The sequence below is a fragment of the Nomascus leucogenys genome, chromosome 22a, assembly GCF_006542625.1.
Source record: "Nomascus leucogenys isolate Asia chromosome 22a, Asia_NLE_v1, whole genome shotgun sequence".
In the NCBI taxonomy this organism is placed as follows: domain Eukaryota; kingdom Metazoa; phylum Chordata; class Mammalia; order Primates; family Hylobatidae; genus Nomascus; species Nomascus leucogenys.
This window is the reverse complement of record NC_044402.1, coordinates 76,505,430-76,523,815: the sequence shown is the minus strand read 5'-3', so window position 1 is coordinate 76,523,815 and position 18,386 is coordinate 76,505,430. Positions and strand designations below refer to the sequence as shown.

Genomic DNA, 18,386 nt, shown 5'->3' with positions numbered 1-18,386 from the left:
TACACTTTGAGACCAGCACAGAATGCCGAAGAAATGACAATTTTATCTCCTCTTCCTTCCTTGATTTCCATATCCACCCATACACAGGGCTCCCACTTGACAGTCTTGCCAACATTATTTCAGGGTTCTAAAAGTATCTGGTGAGCATCCTTGAGCAGGAGACAGCCAGTTTTGCTAACATATAAAGGAATCCTGAGTCCCTTAAATCCAGGGCAGCTGGATTTCAGCCAGCACTGGTCTTTGGATGGTTTACACTGGAGGCTGTTCCCCAGCCTCTTGGCCCTTGGCATCCTTACTCTGTACCAGCCGACAGCAGAGTCTTAAGCAGTGCACAGAGCAAAACATTCTCAAATCCAGCATAGACATTTGCAGCTGTCTCTTGGAGTGCAAATGTTTAAGTCCTGGGCCACCTGTGATTTAAAATTATCTTTCCTGGCTCAGGTCAGAGAATGTCACAGCCATCACTTCTTCCCAGCATGGAAAGCCAGGTGGTGCTTTCCTTCTGACCTGGCCAGTGGCAACATTTCTGTGGTCCATGAAGCCACAGGCAAACAGCCTGATAAAACCCGATGAGGTGACCCTGGCGCAAAACTATAGGATTCCATTTTCTTATCTATGTAATAAAAGCAACTCTGGAAATAAAAACGTACCCCTTTGAAAATAAACATGGTTAGAGAAAGCAGAGAGCTCTTCGATGACTACCTAATAAAGATGCTTTCCCTTTTTCGGGAATGTTACTTTACTTGAATTTCTCTTTTCTCCCGCTCCTCTTCCCCCCACTTTCCCCTGTAAAATGGCAGCTGCAGAAGCAGCCTCCAATGGAAAATGGATATCTTGTTAATAACAGATGCCAAACCCCACCATCAACGCCGGCTCAGTGCAATAAGCTGTGGTGTAACATGGATTCTGCGCTGTCCCCCACTGGGCCTACAACTTGAGTCCTTTAAGAGGATCAAAGCTCTCAGAGCATCTTAGCAAGATTATTTAGAGCAAGATAGACTAGCCAGTCCTCTCTGGAAAAAGAAGGGGCCCCTGCGGCTTTTATTTATTTATTTTTTTTTAAACAGCGCGGAATGTGTGTAACCCCACCCCTTTCTTATTAAACAGAAGCCTTGAGCGAGTCCTTTTCTTGTGCGAGCCCGGGCGATTGTTAGTGATTCATGGAAAAGGGGTATTTGCGGCGCTCAAAGACACTAGCTCCAAAAAGAGATTCATTTATTTATTAAGGAGCTAGCGACATTCTGGAGTTGTTTACACCTCAGGTTTTTCTGCGTTTGCTCTCAGGGCTTGTCTCAAATAGGTGAAGCGATCGCTTTCCTGAAGAACAGCGGAGGACGTACCAACCGACGTCTGAGATGCGCACAGCAAGCTGGTTTAAAACCAGCGGCGAACAGAACGAAGGCAATACAAATAAATATGGCACCTACTGAAAATAACGGAACACAGCGGCAGCCATCGCATAAAGAACTAGCGATTTCAGGCGATTACAAGGGCGGTTCAAAACGAAAGCAAGTTAAAAAATGAGACGCATTTTACAAGGCGATTTGCCAGAGTTGCCAGATTATTTAATTTGTATGGACTATAGAAAAATAATTGTCAACTTGGACATTGTCTTTAAACTCTTGTCACTGGCCCAATCTTTTCCTTAAGTTTAAGGAAGCTGCAGAGCTGGACTACACGTTACACTATTCGGCTAATACGTGCTTTTCGAATATTTAGCCCAGCCTTTTCCCCGAGATAATTACATTTAGAAAATACGCAAAGAAACCTTTTAGGAGTAAACAAAACGCACCCGAATTATTCATTATAAAAGAAAGAATAAAAAATCCATAAATAATACATTGTAATCAAATAATATATTCTGCAGACATAATTTTTTTAAAAAAATTAAGACTCCTTTTAATTTACTCACCACAAAGATTAAAATGTTCAAGTGCACTTGTTTGATTAATAAAGCATTTTATATGCAATTATTAAGTACTAATCATTAGGAAGTTTACGTTGTTCAGGCAAATCACCAGCTCAGACATTAAAAACCATTATAAAAATACAGCTACAAGGTCAGTATCAAATTACCCTTCCATAGGACAGCTCAAGGACTGCTTCTATGTGATACTAGAGACTTTTTTCAACACCCAAATCCCACTCAAAGCGCAGAAACCTTAAGAGCAGTGACATGAAGGTAGCTTGAAACACAGGTAAGGTCCTTTCCAAAAAAGAAAATAGGTGGTGTCCACAGCATATGGTGATTATTAGTTTTAATAGTCTGTGGTAAAATTTTAAAGGTAGAAGTTAATTTGTCGGGCCTTTGGCTCTGTCTTCCTCCAGCTCTTGGGCTTCCTTTTTCGTTTCCCCGTCCTTCACCTCCTGCCGGGAAACGGGAAATTTGTCCTTGTTGTTTTCCTTTTTCCATTTCATTCTCCTGTTCTGGAACCAGATTTTTACCTGTCTCTCGGTGAGGGCTAGGGCGTGGGAAACCTCGATTCTTCTTTTCCTGGTCAGATAGGGGTTAAAAAGAAATTCCTTTTCCAACTCTAGAGTTTGGAAGCGACTGTAGGTTTGTCTTCCTCTTCGTCTACCAGGAGCTGCTGATTAAAACAAAAAAAGGGGGGAGGGAATAAGCGTTTTGAAAATGTTATGGTACCTCTGCATGTTGCTGGAGGTTTGTGGAACGGGGGTCTACGGGGTGAAATATACACAGCGCTCTTTAGCTCCGATATATATAGGGTGTTCAGGCAAGAGGGGCAGAGAGAAGGTCTTCACAATTATTGTCCCCATCATCTTTACATGGTTCCTACTTTTTAAAAAACAGTCTGTATTACTTTATGAATAAGAGCCACTGTGGCTACACAAGAAGGAAAAGGAGGGGGAGAGGGAAGGGGAGTTTTAAAGCCAGAACGTGAGATGAAAGCAGATTTCTCCCCCTCTCCCTTCTTAAAAAAAAAAAAAAAAAAATGCATCCCAACCTTGTGGTCTCATCCAGGGAAACATTTGAGAAGGAGACGAGCTCTGATTTAAGTGGTCTGGGTCCTCGCCAATATTACCACTGGACGATTTACAGTCAGGATATTGTACCAGCTCGGCCTCTTGCTGGGTCGTAAAAATCGGCTGTCTCTGTAAGTTATCGTATCCGTAAAACTTCGCGGGCTCCCCGTGACAGGCAATCCCGCCGCAGGGGGGAGGCGGCGGCGGAGGCGGAGGAGGCGGGGGGGCGGCCTGGTAGGCAGCGGCCGGGCTGCCCCCGCCGGGGTGGAAGTAGTCCTGGCCCCGGCCGCCCCCATCGCCGCACGCCGGCCCGGAGGGCGGCGGGGACGGGTGCGGGAGCGGGTGCGCGTGCGCCTGCGGGGGCGCGTGCGGGAAGCCGGCGGCGCTGTTGCCATAGAGCTGCAGGGCTGCTGCGGCGGCGGCGTGACGGCCGCCGACCTCGGGCGCGAAGTGACAGTCGTAGTAAGTGGGATTGATGGCCTCGCCCGCCGCCGCCGCCGCCGCCTTGTACTTGGAGTACAGCGGGTTCACGAAGTACGAACTCATTGGGGCGTCAGTGGCGGCGGCCCGGGGCGGGCGGGCGGCGCTTAGCAGCCAGGGAGCAAGCCTCGACTCGGCCGCACTGCCGCGGGGGCCTCTGGGGCGGCTGCCCTCGCCGCCGGGCTACGTCGCTGCTGCCGCCCGCCCGCGCTCGCGCGTCGCTTCTGAGGCCGGACAGCCACGGGCGCTCAGCTACTGGGAGCTCATGCCCGGCTCTTGCGCCCGCCGCCTCGGCTTCGCGCCGCCTCCCTCGCGGGTCGCGGGGCCTCGCCCAGCCCCCGCTCGCCGCCGCCCTCCCGGCCTTTCCCGGCGCGCTCCGGCTCGGCCGCAGTATAATCGCCGACGCCCCGGGCGACCTGCCCCGCTGCCTTCACTGTTTCCTCTTAGGCACCAAGAGTGCCGGAGCGCACCCGGACAAGAAAAAAGTGCTCTCGGCCCACGGGGACACTCTGGCCTCGGTTTACAAACCCCAGCTCTGGAGGGAAAAGAAAAAAAACACCCTCTGCCCGCCGCCACCTCTTACCGCGTCCCCCCCCGCGCCCCCCTCCCGCCGCTCTCGCCCCCGCCGCCGAGGCTGCAGCTCAGGTGCGCACCGGCGAGGCATTTTCGCACCACAGCACTGCACGGAGAGGCGGCGTGACGGGGGCGAGGAGCCCCGCGGAGGGATCCGCACGGAGTTCAGCCGCTACGTCCCACGGACGGAGCGCCGCGCCCTGCCCGAGATGCCTCCGCCGGCCTTAAAGGGGGCCCATAAAGACGCACTGCCAAGGGCTCCGTGTGCCCGGGGGCCGCGGGAACGCTGACCGCAGACGGCAGGGAGGGGCCGCGGCGGAGCCTTAGACTTGGGGGAGACAAGGAGGCCACTCCCAGGAGGCTGCGGAGCAAATGACTCCCTCCCCGAGCCCCTGGGGCAGCCCAGCAGAGGCTGCCCGTGGCTTTTGCAGCTCTGGACACGCGGGTGCAGCCCAGGGAACGTGGACAAGAGGTGTTGACGGACCGGACCGTGCATTTGAGTTGGGGCATATCGAAGTGGTTTAATTAAAAGCCGCGAGTGTGGCCCCAGATCTTGGCGTTATCAAAGCAAATCAAAGCCCTTCTTTTCCAGCCGAGTGGGCCCTGTGGAAATGAGACGTACATTTACCCCTGACGCACCGCAAGCCTGGCCGAGGCTCTCAGGTTCATTGATATTTAATGGAAATCATGCCCATGAATATAGTTTCCATCATTTCACCCTTGATAGACGTCAGCACTGGGCGCAGGGGGAGGCTGAAGAATGCAGGAGGGGGCATTAGGCTTGCTGAGAGTAAATAGAAGAGCGGACAGAAACGTTCTGAGGCGGGAAAAAGGGCTCGCGCTGGGGAGGGTGACATTTCCTCGGGCAGGACGCGGCTCCCGGGTCTCGGCCCCGGCGCGCAGCGAACCAGGGCCGGCTGCGGTTCCCGGAGGAGCGCGGGGGGCAGACGACCGCGAGTTCCCCCCAGGAGCCTCCCGGCCGGCGTTCAGATCGCGCCGGTTCCAGGCAGCTGCAGGCGGCCCATCTTCTGCTGACGATCCTAGTTCCCCCGCCAGGCCTGTGAAATGACTGCCGAGAGAGCGCGCAGGCCTCAAAGTTACGAATTTTTCCCAAAGCAGAGAAAGAGAAGGCTCAGCCTAGTTTGTGAGCAGAGATGAAGAAAAGTTGCCCTAGTCATGTGGCCCAGTCGATTGTGAGTCGACAAAATATTCCTGATTTTAGCAGCTCTCTCCAAAGCTGTCTGGCTTCACCCTACCAACCGCCTCCCCACACACTTCCTTTCCCTCTCTGCTCTCGTTTCAATGTCCAATAAATGCAATGGTTCTCTGTTGTGTGCGTGTTTTCCCCTCTCCTGCTCGGCCTTTTTCGTGGGCTCTTTGGGTGACTGAGCCCCGTTTCCTTCGGGATAGGTACAATGTCGTGAGGGCGCCAGGCCCACAACTTTGGAAACAGACCTTCAAGGCGCCCCTGCTCAAGCTAAACGCACCACGCCGGCTTTCCACACCAAATGCAAATTTCCGAAAACCCCAGACGGCCTCAGAGATGCCGCAGGCTGGCGAGCGATTTCAGCTACCCCTAGTTCCTTGTGGGTTGGCCCAGCCTGCGAGCGCGATCCTGACTTGTGTCTGGGTGGACTGAAATATCATTTTTACAAATGGAGAAAATGAGATCGAGATGGACAGACATAGCAAGGTGATAATGTCTGACTCAATTATTTCTACTGGGAATGACTGAAAGGTAAAGGAATCGTTAATGAATCTGGAGATGATAAAGGCATGCTTTATTTAATTTTTAAATTAGTAAGGAGTGCAGACTTGAGGTGGTGGAGAGCAAGTTTTTTGTTGTTGTTGTTGTTGTTTGTTTTTGTGAGGCTTTTTTCTGCTGGTTATTGCCAAGTATAATGACTTTCTTTAAATCCGAAGGCGAACGAATTGATTCTGACAGTTAAGGATTTGTCCTTCAATCTTGCAAATGCCCAATTAAAAGATTATTATTGTCAATAAAGCCTTGGAGCTACCTTTGTAATTGTGCCCCTTTTTTTTCAGTTTGGTGTGTGTGTGTGTGTGTGCGTGTTTGAACCGTGGATAAATGTGTGGATTTTGGAATGGAATGGGGGAAAAAATGAAAGAGCCCGGATCTCAACAATACCAGTCATCTTGTAGAACTGTGTGATTCCTCGGGGGAATAAAAGAAAAATGAACACTAGAAAATTCATTTATAGACATTCAGGCCAAATTTAGAAAACGTTACAACACAACATTTCCTCTTGGGACAAAACAGTTTTTAACATTTATTTAAGCATTCCGTTTATAATATGAGTATAAAAAGAGCGCGATTAACTTAGTAAGCAAAGATCTATGCTTTTTACAGTTTTCTGTTTTGATATAATACATTAATTTATCATAATGTTTTATAGTTTCAGCTGTGCCACAGTCCAAATTTTCTGAAGCCCTGATCGAACCAAAATTTTATGCCCAGCAAACACAGAAATTAATAGTACACCTTGTTTATTTTTGGCTAAAATTATCCTAATTTGGGATTAAAAATAAGATTGTAAATATTTTTAATCAAAACCTTTCTCCGCCGCAATTCCAGCTTTACGAGATCAGAAAGTGGAGCAACAGCGCTCTCTAGTGGCCAAATGCCACCTCCAGTCCACTGAATTTAATTTTTGTTCATTTCAAACCAATTCTAATCTCGTTCTTTAGTTTGGGGCTTGGACTGCTGACACTAATAATGCTTCATTCCTGTGACTGTCAACAAGTCAAGAGCAGCAAGCAGGAGCTCCTGCATGCCTAGGATATTCTAATCAGTGCTCCCAACAGCTTCCAGTAGTGTCTTTTCCAAAAGCTTCCAGCCCTTCTTTTGCCAGACACCAAAAGTCCCCATGCTGTAACCGTCCAGCTGTGCCTTTTAAAATAATTATAGGACAGGCTAGATTTAACAAAACCTACAACTTTCTAAATATCAACTGCCAAGAGGCTTTTTCTTTTCCAGAGGAACCAGACACTCTGGCAACCAAGAAATTACAGAAATCAAGTATTGTTATGTTTTTGTTTTTCTCTTACAGCTGTTGCTTTTGGGATTAAATCATGAATATTTGCTATTTTAACACTGTAACTTTAATGCTTTGGGCCCACTTAGGTGGGCGATTTTGGGGGAAATCGAAGCCAAATCAAAAGCTTTTTGCTGGATTTCTGAGTGGCTGTCTGGAAAGTCCCTTTGCGCTTCTGTTCGTTTGAATTTCTATGGACAATAAATGGGATTTTAAAAATATATATCAACAGTCATTGAACTAAGCATTCCACTAGAATTTTTTTAAAAGCCATGACTATTCAATTGGCTTAAGTGTTTCCTGTTAGGTTAATCTTTTTACTCATCTTCAAAACTGCTTTCCTCCAGTTTAGGTGTAACAATTGTATTTTTTATAAGTGAATAGACATAAATTCCAAAAATATTTTGCTTCAAAGTTTGGAGTGGAGGGCCAGAAATTCTTGTGAATAGGCATCTAACTTCATCTTTTCCCGCTAACCATACTTCTGGGAGACTCTCACCTGGGTAAATGACCTAAGATCACTAACCATCCAATCCCCAGATAACAGGCCAATTTTTTCTTTGTTTGTTTCTGAAGAACCAGCTAAACCGTGGTCATAGTCAAAATATTATAAAATGCCATCGCCTTAGGCTACTTCCAATACCCAGTTCATTTCAAAAATCAGAAATTAATTCATCTCTTCCTTCCTACCTCTTTCATGTTTACTTCCTAGGTGCTCACACCTCACCCGGGGGCTCCTATGCCCCTGCCTTCTTGGTCCAACGCAGTCTTGTTTATATTTTATTGTCTAGATTTTAAGACCCAGTTTTGTCTGCATTTTTACTTTCCTCCCACAAACACAAACATCAAAATGAGATGGTTTCAAAGCAAAGCGCCGGGCCTGTCGTAAACTCATTACCTCCAGACGTCTGGCCGGCTAGATGGCTTTATGACACCTTGGCTCTTCCTGTTTTCAAAGAGCCCTAGGTACCGAGCTGGCCACAGTGGCAGGCGTACGCAGCACCTTCTGCCGGATCTGGGCCTTCCTTGGCTTTCCCTCCCAGTCCCCCTCTGCTTTTTCTTCGAGTCCCCTCTTTCTTTGGGATCCCCCACGATCTCTGCCACCGCCCCCACCTTCCACCCAGCTCTGGCCACCTGGCAGTGCCGCCTCTTTGGCCTGCAAAGGCTGTGCTCACCCAAACCCTCACTTACAATGACCTTCATTTTAGCCCCTGAATGCAGCCCTCAGAGGGCCAAGCTGGGGGCTAAACATACACAGAAGCTGGGTGGGGGGAAGGGGACGGTGAAATGGAGGTGGCTGGAGAGGAGAGCCTTGACCATTTTGATCGCTAAGGTCACTTTGGGGCTTTGGTGGGGAGGGGCAGAAGCTCACAGCCTGACCAGCTGGGACCTCCCGGAGCCAGCCAGCCCCGCCGAGCTGGGACAGTTGCTCCAGAGTGCAGAGTTGGCCTTTCCCTTGTTTGGAGAGGGGTTTGGCATCTGGGGCTCCAGGAGTCCAGGGAAGGTTAGGGTGCTGTGTACCCAAGCCCCAGCCTGAAAGTGCCTGGCTTCTGGGGCCTGCTGGGTCCTCTGGGCGCTGCTGCAAGGCTAACACTGGGCCCAAGCACAGAGTTCGTGGAGGACCTTGAACCAGGCTTGGGGAGGCACCAATGTCCCCCCACAGGATCTGTGCTGTTGCATCTGCCTACACAAAGGGATGTGAAGCAGAGAAGGCAGAGACACATCAGAGAGATCTGTCAGGTGGAAGGGCCCTGAATTTTTAACAATGTCTCCCTCCCAGGGGTAGAGGAGAAATATCCTGAGTGTGATATTTTGCAGAGAGGCAGAGAAAGCAGGCACACAACGTTTAGGGTCAGCGTCTGGGTTCCATTTGATCAGGTCAGCATTTATTAGTAGGAAGCAGTAACATTTACAACTGGTCCTCGGGCAGGAACCGGGAGGGCCACCACCCGCGGCCGCCCACACGAGCCCAGCTTTCGGGGGAGAGAGCAGCGTCCAATGCACTGAGGACAAACCCCAACCCGCCCGAGGCCCTGGGCTCCTCTCTCTAGGCCTCACTGGAGATCTCCGCCGAGGTCCCGCGTGCTCCCTGAGGAAAGGGGGCTTTTGCAACTGGTGGGCAACCCGGCCGGGCTTCAGCGTGGGCTAGCAGCCGGGGTGTCCGCACTGTTGTCGCTCTGCCTTCATTCTTGGAATTGGGGCGCACTTGGCCCCTGTTTGGGCAGTGCTGGGGGTGAGAGGACTAAACTACAGCACTTTTCAGAAACATGGGGGACATTTACACAAGAGAGGGCTCCCCAAGCCAGCGTGCACTCACAAAATATAGCATTTCTTAAGGAACCAATGGAGCAGGAAAGGGAGGGAGTGGGATAGGGCGAAACCCCAAAGCCACTTGGTTTTTCCAACACATAAACGAGCAAATACAGAGTCCCCCAAATACCTCACAGAGACCAACCACACAGTCACTTCTATCTAAAAAGAAAAAAAAAAAAAAAGTCCAAGTCGCTGGAGAGTTTCTGGAAATCAAGCACCAAGCACCCACAAAGGAAAACAGCAACAACAACAAAAACCGCTGCCCTTGAGCGCTCCCGCCAGCACCGCGCCGGGTCAGTCTCCTTTGGGGCATTTCTCCTTGCTCATCTTTTTCATTTTCATCCTACGGTTCTGAAACCAGATTTTGACCTGTCTCTCTGTTAGGTTGAGAATCCTGGCCACCTCGTAGCGCCGGTCCCGGGTGAGGTACATGTTGAAGAGGAATTCTTTCTCCAGCTCAAGTGTCTGGTATTTGGTGTAGGGACAGCGCTTTTTCCGGGTGGAGCGAGCGTGGATCCAGTTCGCTGCGGGGTTGTCTACAAAGAGGGAGGTTTGGAGACGGGGAGAGAGGGGCGGAGGGGAGGCAGGGAGAGACGACAGGGTGGGGAAGAGAGGTCGTTAAATTAATTTCACCAAGGATGTTCGCTTTTCACAACTTGGGGGAAATTATCATAAAAAGCCTTAATGCCCGCGCTCTGTTTACCGTACAAACCGAGCGCCCAGGGTAGGTGGTTATGGGAAGCTCTTTTTATGGATGCATGTTGCTCGCCTAGGCTTGGGTAGGCGTCTAGACGTTTTTATAGGTTAGTAAAACTATCAGTTTTGCACATTCGAGCCTTACAGGTTTCAGCAATAAATCAGGGGGCAATTTCTTTTGCACTTACTTGGGTCAAGTTGCTGCTGCTGCGGCTGCGAATGCTGCTTCTCCTCCTCCTTCAGCGGACAGCCCGGGCTCGGGTGGTCGCTGCAAGCTGAGGGCTCCGACGAGCCGCCCGTCCCAGTCGCGGCCCCGATCCCTGCCCCAGGCCCGGTTCCCCCCGTCGCCGCTGCCGCCTTGTCCCGCAGGAACGAGTTGCACGAGAACTCGGGGCCGCTGCTCCCCTGGGACTCCCGGGCCGCGGAGCACTCAGTCCGTTTGGAGGAGGAGGATAAGGAAGTGGAGGAGGAGGTGGTGGAGGCGGCCGTGGCGGGGGCCGGGGCCGCTCGGGTTTCAGGCTTAATCCCGTAGTGGCGCCCGTTGGCTGGGCCGCTGGGACCGGGGCCCGGACCGCCGCCTCCACCACCACCGCCCGCACCGCCCGGGAAGCCGGGCAGCGGCTCCATCCAGGAGCGCACGTAGCGGCTGGGCTCGGAGGCAGAGGCGGCCAGGGGCGGCGGGGGAACGTACGGGTGGTAGAGGCCGCTCATCGCCGCCGCTGCCGGGGGCTGGGCGGGCACCGCGGACCACGAGGCAGAGAACACGGCCGATTTGGGGGCAAAACTACACGAGGCGAACTCGGCGGCCGTGGCGGCCGGGCTATCAGCCACACCTGCAGGCCGGCCCTGCGCGCCTGGCCCCGGCGGCCCGAAGCGCGCCGCGAACACCTCGTCGCCCTCATGGCCTATAAGCGAGTCCACGTAGTAGTTGCTGAGGGTGCCACTGGAAGACATTTTGAGGCGTCCCGCGCTCCCACCCAAGGTTACACTGTCGGCCGCCGAGCCGCTCCCCGCCGGCGCCCGAGCCGCCGACTAGTTCGCAGGCTGCAGCCTCCACCATTGGTCGCGCGGCCCACGTGATCATATTTACCAATACCGGGAGTAAATCAGTCCGCTAAACTGGGGGCTGCTGTGATTAAAAAAAAAAATTCATCAACATAAACGCCGCAATTAGAGCCCGCAGGCCCAGGTCCATGTGCCCGGCTCGGCCCGGCCCGACCTGACCTGGCCCGCCCAGCGGCTGCCGGGACCACAGACGCGACCGCATCCAGAGGAGGCGCTGGGGACTATTTGTTCGCTTCTTCTTGCAGTCGTCGGTCCCGCAGTCGGGCCCCGTCGCTGACTCTCCAGCTTTCGAGCCGCGGGCGGCGCGTCCAGGGCACACGGAGCGGCCGGGGGCGCGCCAGGCCGGTGTCGCCCGAGGCAGCCGGGCCCTCGGGGCGGCCCCTGGCGCCCGAGGGGAGCTGTTCTCCCCTCGCCTCTCTCGCTACCTACACCCACCCCTCCCCACACATCCCCACCCCTCCCCACACACACGCTTGCTCACAGCTTGTCGTGTTGTTTAAAACAGGTGGAAGACCTCTGTAATGATATTATGCCTTTCAATAAAAATTTTATGAGGTGTATTTGATTATAGATTAATGTGTCCCTAATAAAACGGACGGATGGAGCAGCTCGGAGGGCTCCCTCCCCCTGCCACAGTCACACACGCCCGCGCGGCCACACACACCCCGACGTGAGGCTGGGCACACGCCGCGGCCCGAGGGGCGAGCCGAGGCGGCCGGGCGCGGCTGCGGAGGACACAGAGGGGCTTCTGCCTGCCCTCGGGAGGGCGGGCGGCCGGGCGAGTTGGCGCAGCACGGACGGTGGCGGCCAGGGTGCTTCGTCTTCTCCGATGATGCTGGAAAGGCCCTGGAAGAGAACACGCCACACGGCAGAACCCAAATCCTAGAGCAGCTTGCTCCTGCCCGCCGCCCCAGCCCTGCCTCAGTGAGCTTCCCCGGCAGGGCCGCTTCGCGCGGTTCGCACTTAAAGGCCTCGGAGGAGACTCCCAAAATGTCTTAAAAATTCGGCAGAATGGCTAGGTCCTTGGGCCACTCCCTTCTGATTTTTTTCCCCCCTACGGAGGTGAGGTTGAGCAGCCTTGAATCTGAGGGAAATGCCCATTGTCACTCCCAAATCCATGGTACAAAGCCTTGGAAGCCCGGCTGGGAGCCGAGACAAAAGCGGCCGGGGCGCCGGCGGCGGAGGGCATATTCCTCGCTCTACAAGTTGCCCAGCTCGCCCTTGGAGGGCTCCCGGCCCACCTCCAGCCCCGAAAAGGAAGCGGGTAAATGGATACTTATGGCCTGATTGATTACCTTTGCCAATAGCTTTCTGATTTTGTTCCAGAGGGGATGCCTTTGCCTTGTAGCTCAGGCTTTCCTGGGATACATGGCCCGCTATCAACAACTAATGGTGCTCCCCACATGATCGGAGAAACGGCTAAATAAAAATTACCCTCCTGCTGCCCAACCGGTGTTAAGTCTGGGGCAAACCTATTCAACGTTTTCAATCTAGCATTGATTCCAAGCCCTCTCCCCCACCCCCAGGAAATGGCCCCCTAAAAGAGTTCTGTCTTGGAATGTTCCTGGTTTGGGGGCGGAAGTTTAAAACTCCGAATGCCAGTGTCCCAGAGACTCCCTGGATGAGGACTTATAGCACCTAAATGGATCGTTCTTAGGGAAACATTTAAAAGGAAGAAATGGAAAGGATGTGTTTTGTGAAACTGCTGGAAGCTATTTGAAACTGCAGGCAGGACCTGGGGTAACGAATTTTCTGTTAGCTTTCCCCTGCAAGGCCTCTTCTCCCTTTTCCCCTCAGGACTAGATAAGTCTGGGCTCTCTAGTGGGGATCCTGTAGAAGCCGGTGGAAGCTGGTGGGAGTCTCCTGGGCCATGGCGGCGAATGGAACATTAGAGTTCATGGGAAGTCATGTTCATTTGCAAAATTTTCAGTCACATTTTCTGCATTTTCTTGCATCCCAGATGCAGCAGTTCCCACCTGCATTTTGTAATTAAATAGAGGAAAGACTGACTGGGGAAAATCTTTTCATTTCTTCCTTTAAAAAAATTTCATGTGGGCCACTAAAAGGTAATGACTGAACATAAAACCCATCCACAAGGAGATCAAGGCAAAGTGGGATGGGAAAACTCACCCATCCTCGGCTTCTCTGGGGTCTGGCTGTCTTGCTCTTGGGATGGGGGTAGGGCTGAGGGAAAGGGGGCAGAATTGGATCTGCTGCAGTGCTACACTGCTGCTTGTCCTTGCTCCTGTAATGGAGGCCGCCAACTTCCAGGTGGGCAAGACGAGCTTCAACCTAGCCCCTGATGACTGCTCGCCAGCCAGAAATCACCAAGACGCCACTGAAAGCATTAAAAACAACACAACCAAAACCAAAGAGGAGAAAACACACAAATGGGAGGCTTTGAAGAGAAAGTGGCTTGGGGTATAGACTTACTTACCAGGTACAGGCCAGAGGAAAGCTCACATCCATTGAGAGTGCAATTATGTTACTATCACTGGGGACTGGGAAAGGAAAGAGGAGACTCCCCTTCCTCCCAATTATGAAAACTTCACTCTCAGGCTAGCTTATCATTCCTCTCCCCCAACCACTGCCAAAATCCAACACCCTAGGCCTCCTCCAGCTTTTGTCCCCCATCTCCCTTCCCCTACTAGTCTATCACTCCCCTGCCCAAATGCCCCAAACAGGGAGGGTAACCAGAAGATAATCTCACCATAGGCTTTCATTTCCACCATAACATATTTCCACTTCAGAAAGCAGAGGGAGCGAACTCGTTTCCAGAGTTTATTGCATTATACATGCGACCAGAACATGCACAGAAAGGACAGGTTGCTGTTGTACTTCTACCAAACCACAGATGCACCACAAGGGAAAGGCTACAAGGCATAAATCGTCAATATCCCATCTCACCAAGGACAATTGCTAAATTCATTTGTGAAAAGATACATTGTAATGTGCTCTTTAAGTCCCCCTCCCTCCAAGCTTGTGGGTTTTCTTAATCTTTTTTTTTTTAATATATATGTCATTTTAAAAGTACTGGATGTATTCAAAATGCCATGAGTTCATGGACAAACCACACACATAGACCTTTTGTGTTAGGAAAGACATGAAAAAGTCACATTGCTGGATGGATGGATGGATGCTCTACAGTTCCAATAAGTTAAGACCCAAATGAAAATGCGCAATAATAGTTACCCTGCATTACGATGAAAAAATAATAAATTACACGTGCTAAGTTATATATATATATATATATATATATATATATATATATATACTCATAGGGATTACAGATCACTTGCAGCACGAACATAATGACCCCAAAGTCACATTCTAGCAGGAAAACAAAATACAACAAAACAAAAAACAAAGAGCGGTGAAGGTTTTGTTTCCGCTTTCCCAGTCCTCCAGCACTGGGCCCTGGAACGCGGTGCCCCCTCTCCAATCCTGGCCTCTGACCGGCCTCGGACCTAAGAAAACGTGAGGTTGGCGGTCAGTTCTCGGATCCGATTCTCTCGGCTCATCTTCTTGAGTTTCATTCGGCGGTTTTGAAACCAAATCTTGACCTGCCTGTCGGTGAGGTTAACGCTCTTACTGATCTCTAGGCGGCGCTCGCGGGTGAGGTACATATTGAACAAGAACTCTTTTTCTAATTCCAGCGTTTGGTGCTTAGTGTAAGGGCACCTCTTCTTTCTGCCACTCTTTGCAGTGAGCCAATTGCTGGTTGGTGTATCAGACTTGATTTCCTCTAACAAAATTAAAGGGAGAAGAAGAAAAAAAATGAAGAGGTTTTTTGTTGTTTTTTTTTTGGTTTTTGTTTTTCTTTTTTTCTTCAGACTGTTCAAATGCACCCTTGGCCATGACCCTGCTGGCAGCCAGGCCGCTTTGGAAAATGCTAGTATTAAACATTACTCACATGAAGTGGGCCCTGGAAGGGAATCTTACATTGATGCCACATTACTTAAATGACATGATGGCAGGACAGTCTGCATTTGGTTTCTCTCCCTCTCTTTCAACTTTCTCACTTGTACAAAACATTAGTACAATAGTAAACTTTCCAGATCTCCCCAGCAACATTCTAAGGGTTCAGCTCCTAACAGGGACGGAGGGGAATAAGTCACAACCTGGACAAGCCTACCAACCCCACTGCTGCCTCAGGTCCCCAAATCTGCCGCTTCTTCCCCACCTCTCCTAGGCAGTCAGGGAGCGCAACAGCCAGGTTTATAGGTGCCCATTCTCTTTCAAAAGATAAATGGGGAAGCAAGACACCTTCCCCACCTTGCCTGGGTATTGTTGCATTCCCCAGAATTTCCTTAATTTTCATGTCTTCTTGCCCCCACACAAAAGCATTCCCCCAGAAAGGGAGCCCCCTACTGTGGCCCACCTCTAAGCACTGGGGGAGAGGAACACGGCTCCTTCTCAAAAAGCCAGATCCCTGGCTCTTTGCCTTAGCCCAGCCCTAAGGCTGGCCTTGCAGGATGGGCAATGCAGGTTCCACTCTCCCCCTCCGCCTTTGCCCTCTTTGCCGACGGATTGCAAAGCCTGCAGCACTTTTCCCAAACAAAGCCAAGGTTACCTAGCCCAGCAAAGGCAGTAAGCCCTGTTTCCCAACTCAAGCACCAATCAGCCCAGCCATCTCTTTCCCCTCACCACCCCCAAGCTCGCAGGATGCGGGGTGCATACACTTGAACACGAACACGGTGCCCTGGGTCACCTTAACATGATCATTGGGCTCAAGGCAAAACTGGAACTGCAAATCTGAGCAGGAGAAAGGAGGCTCTGGGGTCGTGTTTACGAGCCGCAAGTCTCCTTTGCGCTCTTTTGTTGTGTTCAGGTCTAGCTCAGGAAAAATAAAACCGGCAAGCTTTTCCTCTGCCCGGGCGCCATCAGCGTGGGGCCAGGACTGGCGGGGAGGGCCAGGGCAGCAGGGGAGAAGCGGGGACTATCTCAGGGCTGAGATCACCCCTCTAAAAGCCAGGCGGAGCACCACCTGCCAAGTCGGGCGCCAGCTCGGCGCTGGGCACCCCGGCACTCCCTCTCTGCCGGGTTCCCGGGCTGCGCGCCCCGCTGGGGTGGCAACTCTGCTCATACCGACCTTTGCTTTCCTTCTCCTGCACTTCGGGACTGGACACGGAGACCTCAGCCAGGCAGCTCCTCTCTTCGGGAAGGCCGCCTTTGGCCTCGGGGCTCTCCACCTGGGAGACTTTGGTGGGCTCCTGGCCGCTCACGGGCTCGTTCATCTTCTTTTCCATCTGCAGCTGGGCAGCGGAGAGCTGCGGCTTGGCCGCGCCACGAGGGTTGAGCTGGAGCATGACAGTGGAGCTGCCTTCGGGGCTGTTATTGTACTCTTGGGTTTTCCCGGTGGCGTAGGTCTGACTCAGTCTAAAATATCCAGGGACGGGAACCTCAGGGTTCTCAACGGGACAAGACTCAGGGACCAGCCTCTGGTACGAAGGGACCTCGGCCGAAATGAGTTTGTTGCGCTTATCAGAATACATGCAGCAATTGGATTCTTCCTTAATGTTGGTAGTGAAGGAGCAAGTGGGGACTTGCTGTGTAACAGGTTGCTCTATTCGACAAGATCTGTTCGGATCTGTCCAACTGTCTACTTGAGGTATATAAGGATGCACATTCATACCCATATTTTGGTGGTTCACTTCTCTTTTGGCCAGAGACGGGAGCAGTCCACAGGTTTGCATTCCATAGGTCCCCATGTCTGCGCTAGGTGGTGGCATGTACATGCTGGCGCTGCTGGAATAAAAACTGTCACTCCTGCAGGCACTGATCAAGGAATCTACTAAAAAAGTATTAGCAGCAGGAGAGCTGTTGGGAAAGGACATTTTGGGGAAGAATATGAAGAAGAGAGATTGTGTCCTTTGTAGGCTGACATCTCTAGGAAAACATTCCCCGTGTAATTGTGGATGCCTCTGCCGACCACATGACAACCAAGCCAATGAGATTTGAAAATGGCCTTGAGCCGCAGCCTCCTCTCAGGTCACGTGCTCCAGAGCCTGGCCGGCTGGCCGCGTAAGCACGGACAACAGCGACATCTACTACGCGCCTGCGATAGTGCGCGCTGGAGACAACCGGCCCAGCGCTCTCCGCCGCCCTCCTGTCCGCCTCTCCAGGCCTCGCTCGGCCAGCCCGCCCCACTCGCGTGCCCCGCTTCGGCCCCTGGGCCCAACCGGCGGAAGGAAAGGCTCAGCTCTAGGGGCCTCCAAGTGGACACGCACGGAAGGGGAGGGAAGCCAGAGTGCCCTGGCGCCAGCGCACAGAAGCATCCCCCTCACACACACCCAGGCAGAACGCGCTTAAGAGGGCCGGGTCCAGGACAAGCGGGTGGGGGCGCAGGCTGGTTAATTTAGTCCCGGGCAGCCCAGCGGGAAGGTGAGTCGGATTCCGCGGGCCCTGAGACATCCCACCCCAGGGGTCCAAAGGAAAGATCCCTTGGGGCTAAGAAGCGGCCAAGGTATCTCTCGGAGGGCGGAGGCAAAAAGGGCCGCGAGGGCCGGGAGGCCAAGCAGCTGGCCGGGCCCGGATTCCCATGGATGGGTCGGTCCCGGCGTTGTCCTCCCCCTCGGTCCTCCTGCCTAGCTCCGGGTTCCTATGCGCCCCGGCGGGCTACACGAGCCTTCGGCTCTCAGAGAAACCATACCCTGACCTCTGCGGAGCCGGACGTCTGGGAGCTTTCAGCCCAGAGACAATTCTTTGCCAGCAGTTCACTATCCGCGAAAGCGTCCCTCGGGCTCCCTGCAGGAGAACTAAACCGAGGTTTCTCTCCCCACACCCTGATAATGGAGGGCAGAAAGGAAGGAAGAAAGGAAAAAATAATTTAAGAAAAGGGGAAACTCTGACCCTCAGAATCCAGAAGTTTTAGAAAACTGACTGGGCCAAGGACAGAGAGAAATGCAAAGGTGTCATTTTGGTTCTTCTGCAAAGAAAAATGTTTTCCTTTTATGGATTTTGTAAAAGCATTGGTTTCTGACAAGTGCAAGGTACAAAAGGTTGTGGAATTTATTAATACATATTAAGAAGAATCAGGGCGATCAATAAAATTCTCATCTACATTCTTGGGCTACTTGGTAATTTTCTTGCTTCTGAAGGTTTTTAAAGAGTTATGCCCGCTGTTGCCACACACGGGAAGATACTTTATTAACAAATCAATCGAGACTTTGTAAAGGATAAGATTAATAGTTAAATTTAGCATAATGGCGTTCACTT

The 18,386-nt window shown here is 51.9% G+C and overlaps 3 protein-coding genes across 5 annotated transcripts; all 3 read right to left on the bottom strand.

Annotated features, from left to right (window-relative positions):
* Nucleotides 1-1,198: 1,198 nt before the first annotated feature.
* HOXD8 (homeobox D8) lies at nucleotides 1,199-4,188 on the bottom strand. Of its 3 annotated transcripts, XM_003253753.4 has the most exons (3): nucleotides 4,119-4,182; nucleotides 2,967-3,114; nucleotides 1,199-2,588 (listed from the first exon to the last, which is right to left on the bottom strand). In XM_003253753.4, the coding sequence occupies exons 2-3, from the start codon at nucleotides 2,989-2,991 to the stop codon at nucleotides 2,293-2,295; spliced, it is 321 nt and encodes a 106-aa protein (XP_003253801.1). In that variant the 5' UTR covers nucleotides 2,992-3,114; nucleotides 4,119-4,182; the 3' UTR covers nucleotides 1,199-2,292. The 3 variants fall into 3 exon arrangements, with proteins under 3 accessions (XP_003253801.1, XP_030659488.1, XP_030659489.1); XM_030803628.1 differs by having other exon boundaries at nucleotides 2,967-4,188; XM_030803629.1 differs by having other exon boundaries at nucleotides 1,199-2,585; nucleotides 2,967-4,188.
* Nucleotides 4,189-8,958: 4,770 nt separating this feature from the next.
* On the bottom strand, nucleotides 8,959-11,491 carry HOXD9 (homeobox D9). Its single transcript, XM_030803627.1, has 2 exons — nucleotides 10,292-11,491; nucleotides 8,959-9,943 (listed from the first exon to the last, which is right to left on the bottom strand). The coding sequence occupies exons 1-2, from the start codon at nucleotides 11,055-11,057 to the stop codon at nucleotides 9,702-9,704; spliced, it is 1,008 nt and encodes a 335-aa protein (XP_030659487.1). The 5' UTR covers nucleotides 11,058-11,491; the 3' UTR covers nucleotides 8,959-9,701.
* Nucleotides 11,492-13,932: 2,441 nt separating this feature from the next.
* Nucleotides 13,933-17,244, bottom strand: HOXD10 (homeobox D10). The gene is made up of 2 exons (XM_003253752.4): nucleotides 16,261-17,244; nucleotides 13,933-14,913 (listed from the first exon to the last, which is right to left on the bottom strand). Exons 1-2 carry the CDS (start codon nucleotides 17,003-17,005, stop codon nucleotides 14,636-14,638), a joined length of 1,023 nt encoding a protein of 340 aa, XP_003253800.1. The 5' UTR covers nucleotides 17,006-17,244; the 3' UTR covers nucleotides 13,933-14,635.
* Nucleotides 17,245-18,386: the final 1,142 nt, after the last annotated feature.

Coding starts and splice junctions, on each gene's coding strand:
- HOXD8 (XM_030803628.1), bottom strand. CDS start 3,531: ATGAGTTCGTACTTCGTGAACCCGCTGTACTCCAAGTACAAGGCGGCG. Junction 2,589..2,966: donor TCCCTGGATGAGACCACAAG/GTTGGGATGCAT, acceptor TGTTTTAATCAG/CAGCTCCTGGTAGACGAAGA.
- HOXD10 (XM_003253752.4), bottom strand. CDS start 17,005: ATGTCCTTTCCCAACAGCTCTCCTGCTGCTAATACTTTTTTAGTAGAT. Junction 14,914..16,260: donor GCAGGAGAAGGAAAGCAAAG/GTCGGTATGAGC, acceptor TAATTTTGTTAG/AGGAAATCAAGTCTGATACA.
- HOXD9 (XM_030803627.1), bottom strand. CDS start 11,057: ATGTCTTCCAGTGGCACCCTCAGCAACTACTACGTGGACTCGCTTATA. Junction 9,944..10,291: donor GCAGCAGCAACTTGACCCAA/GTAAGTGCAAAA, acceptor CCCTCTTTGTAG/ACAACCCCGCAGCGAACTGG.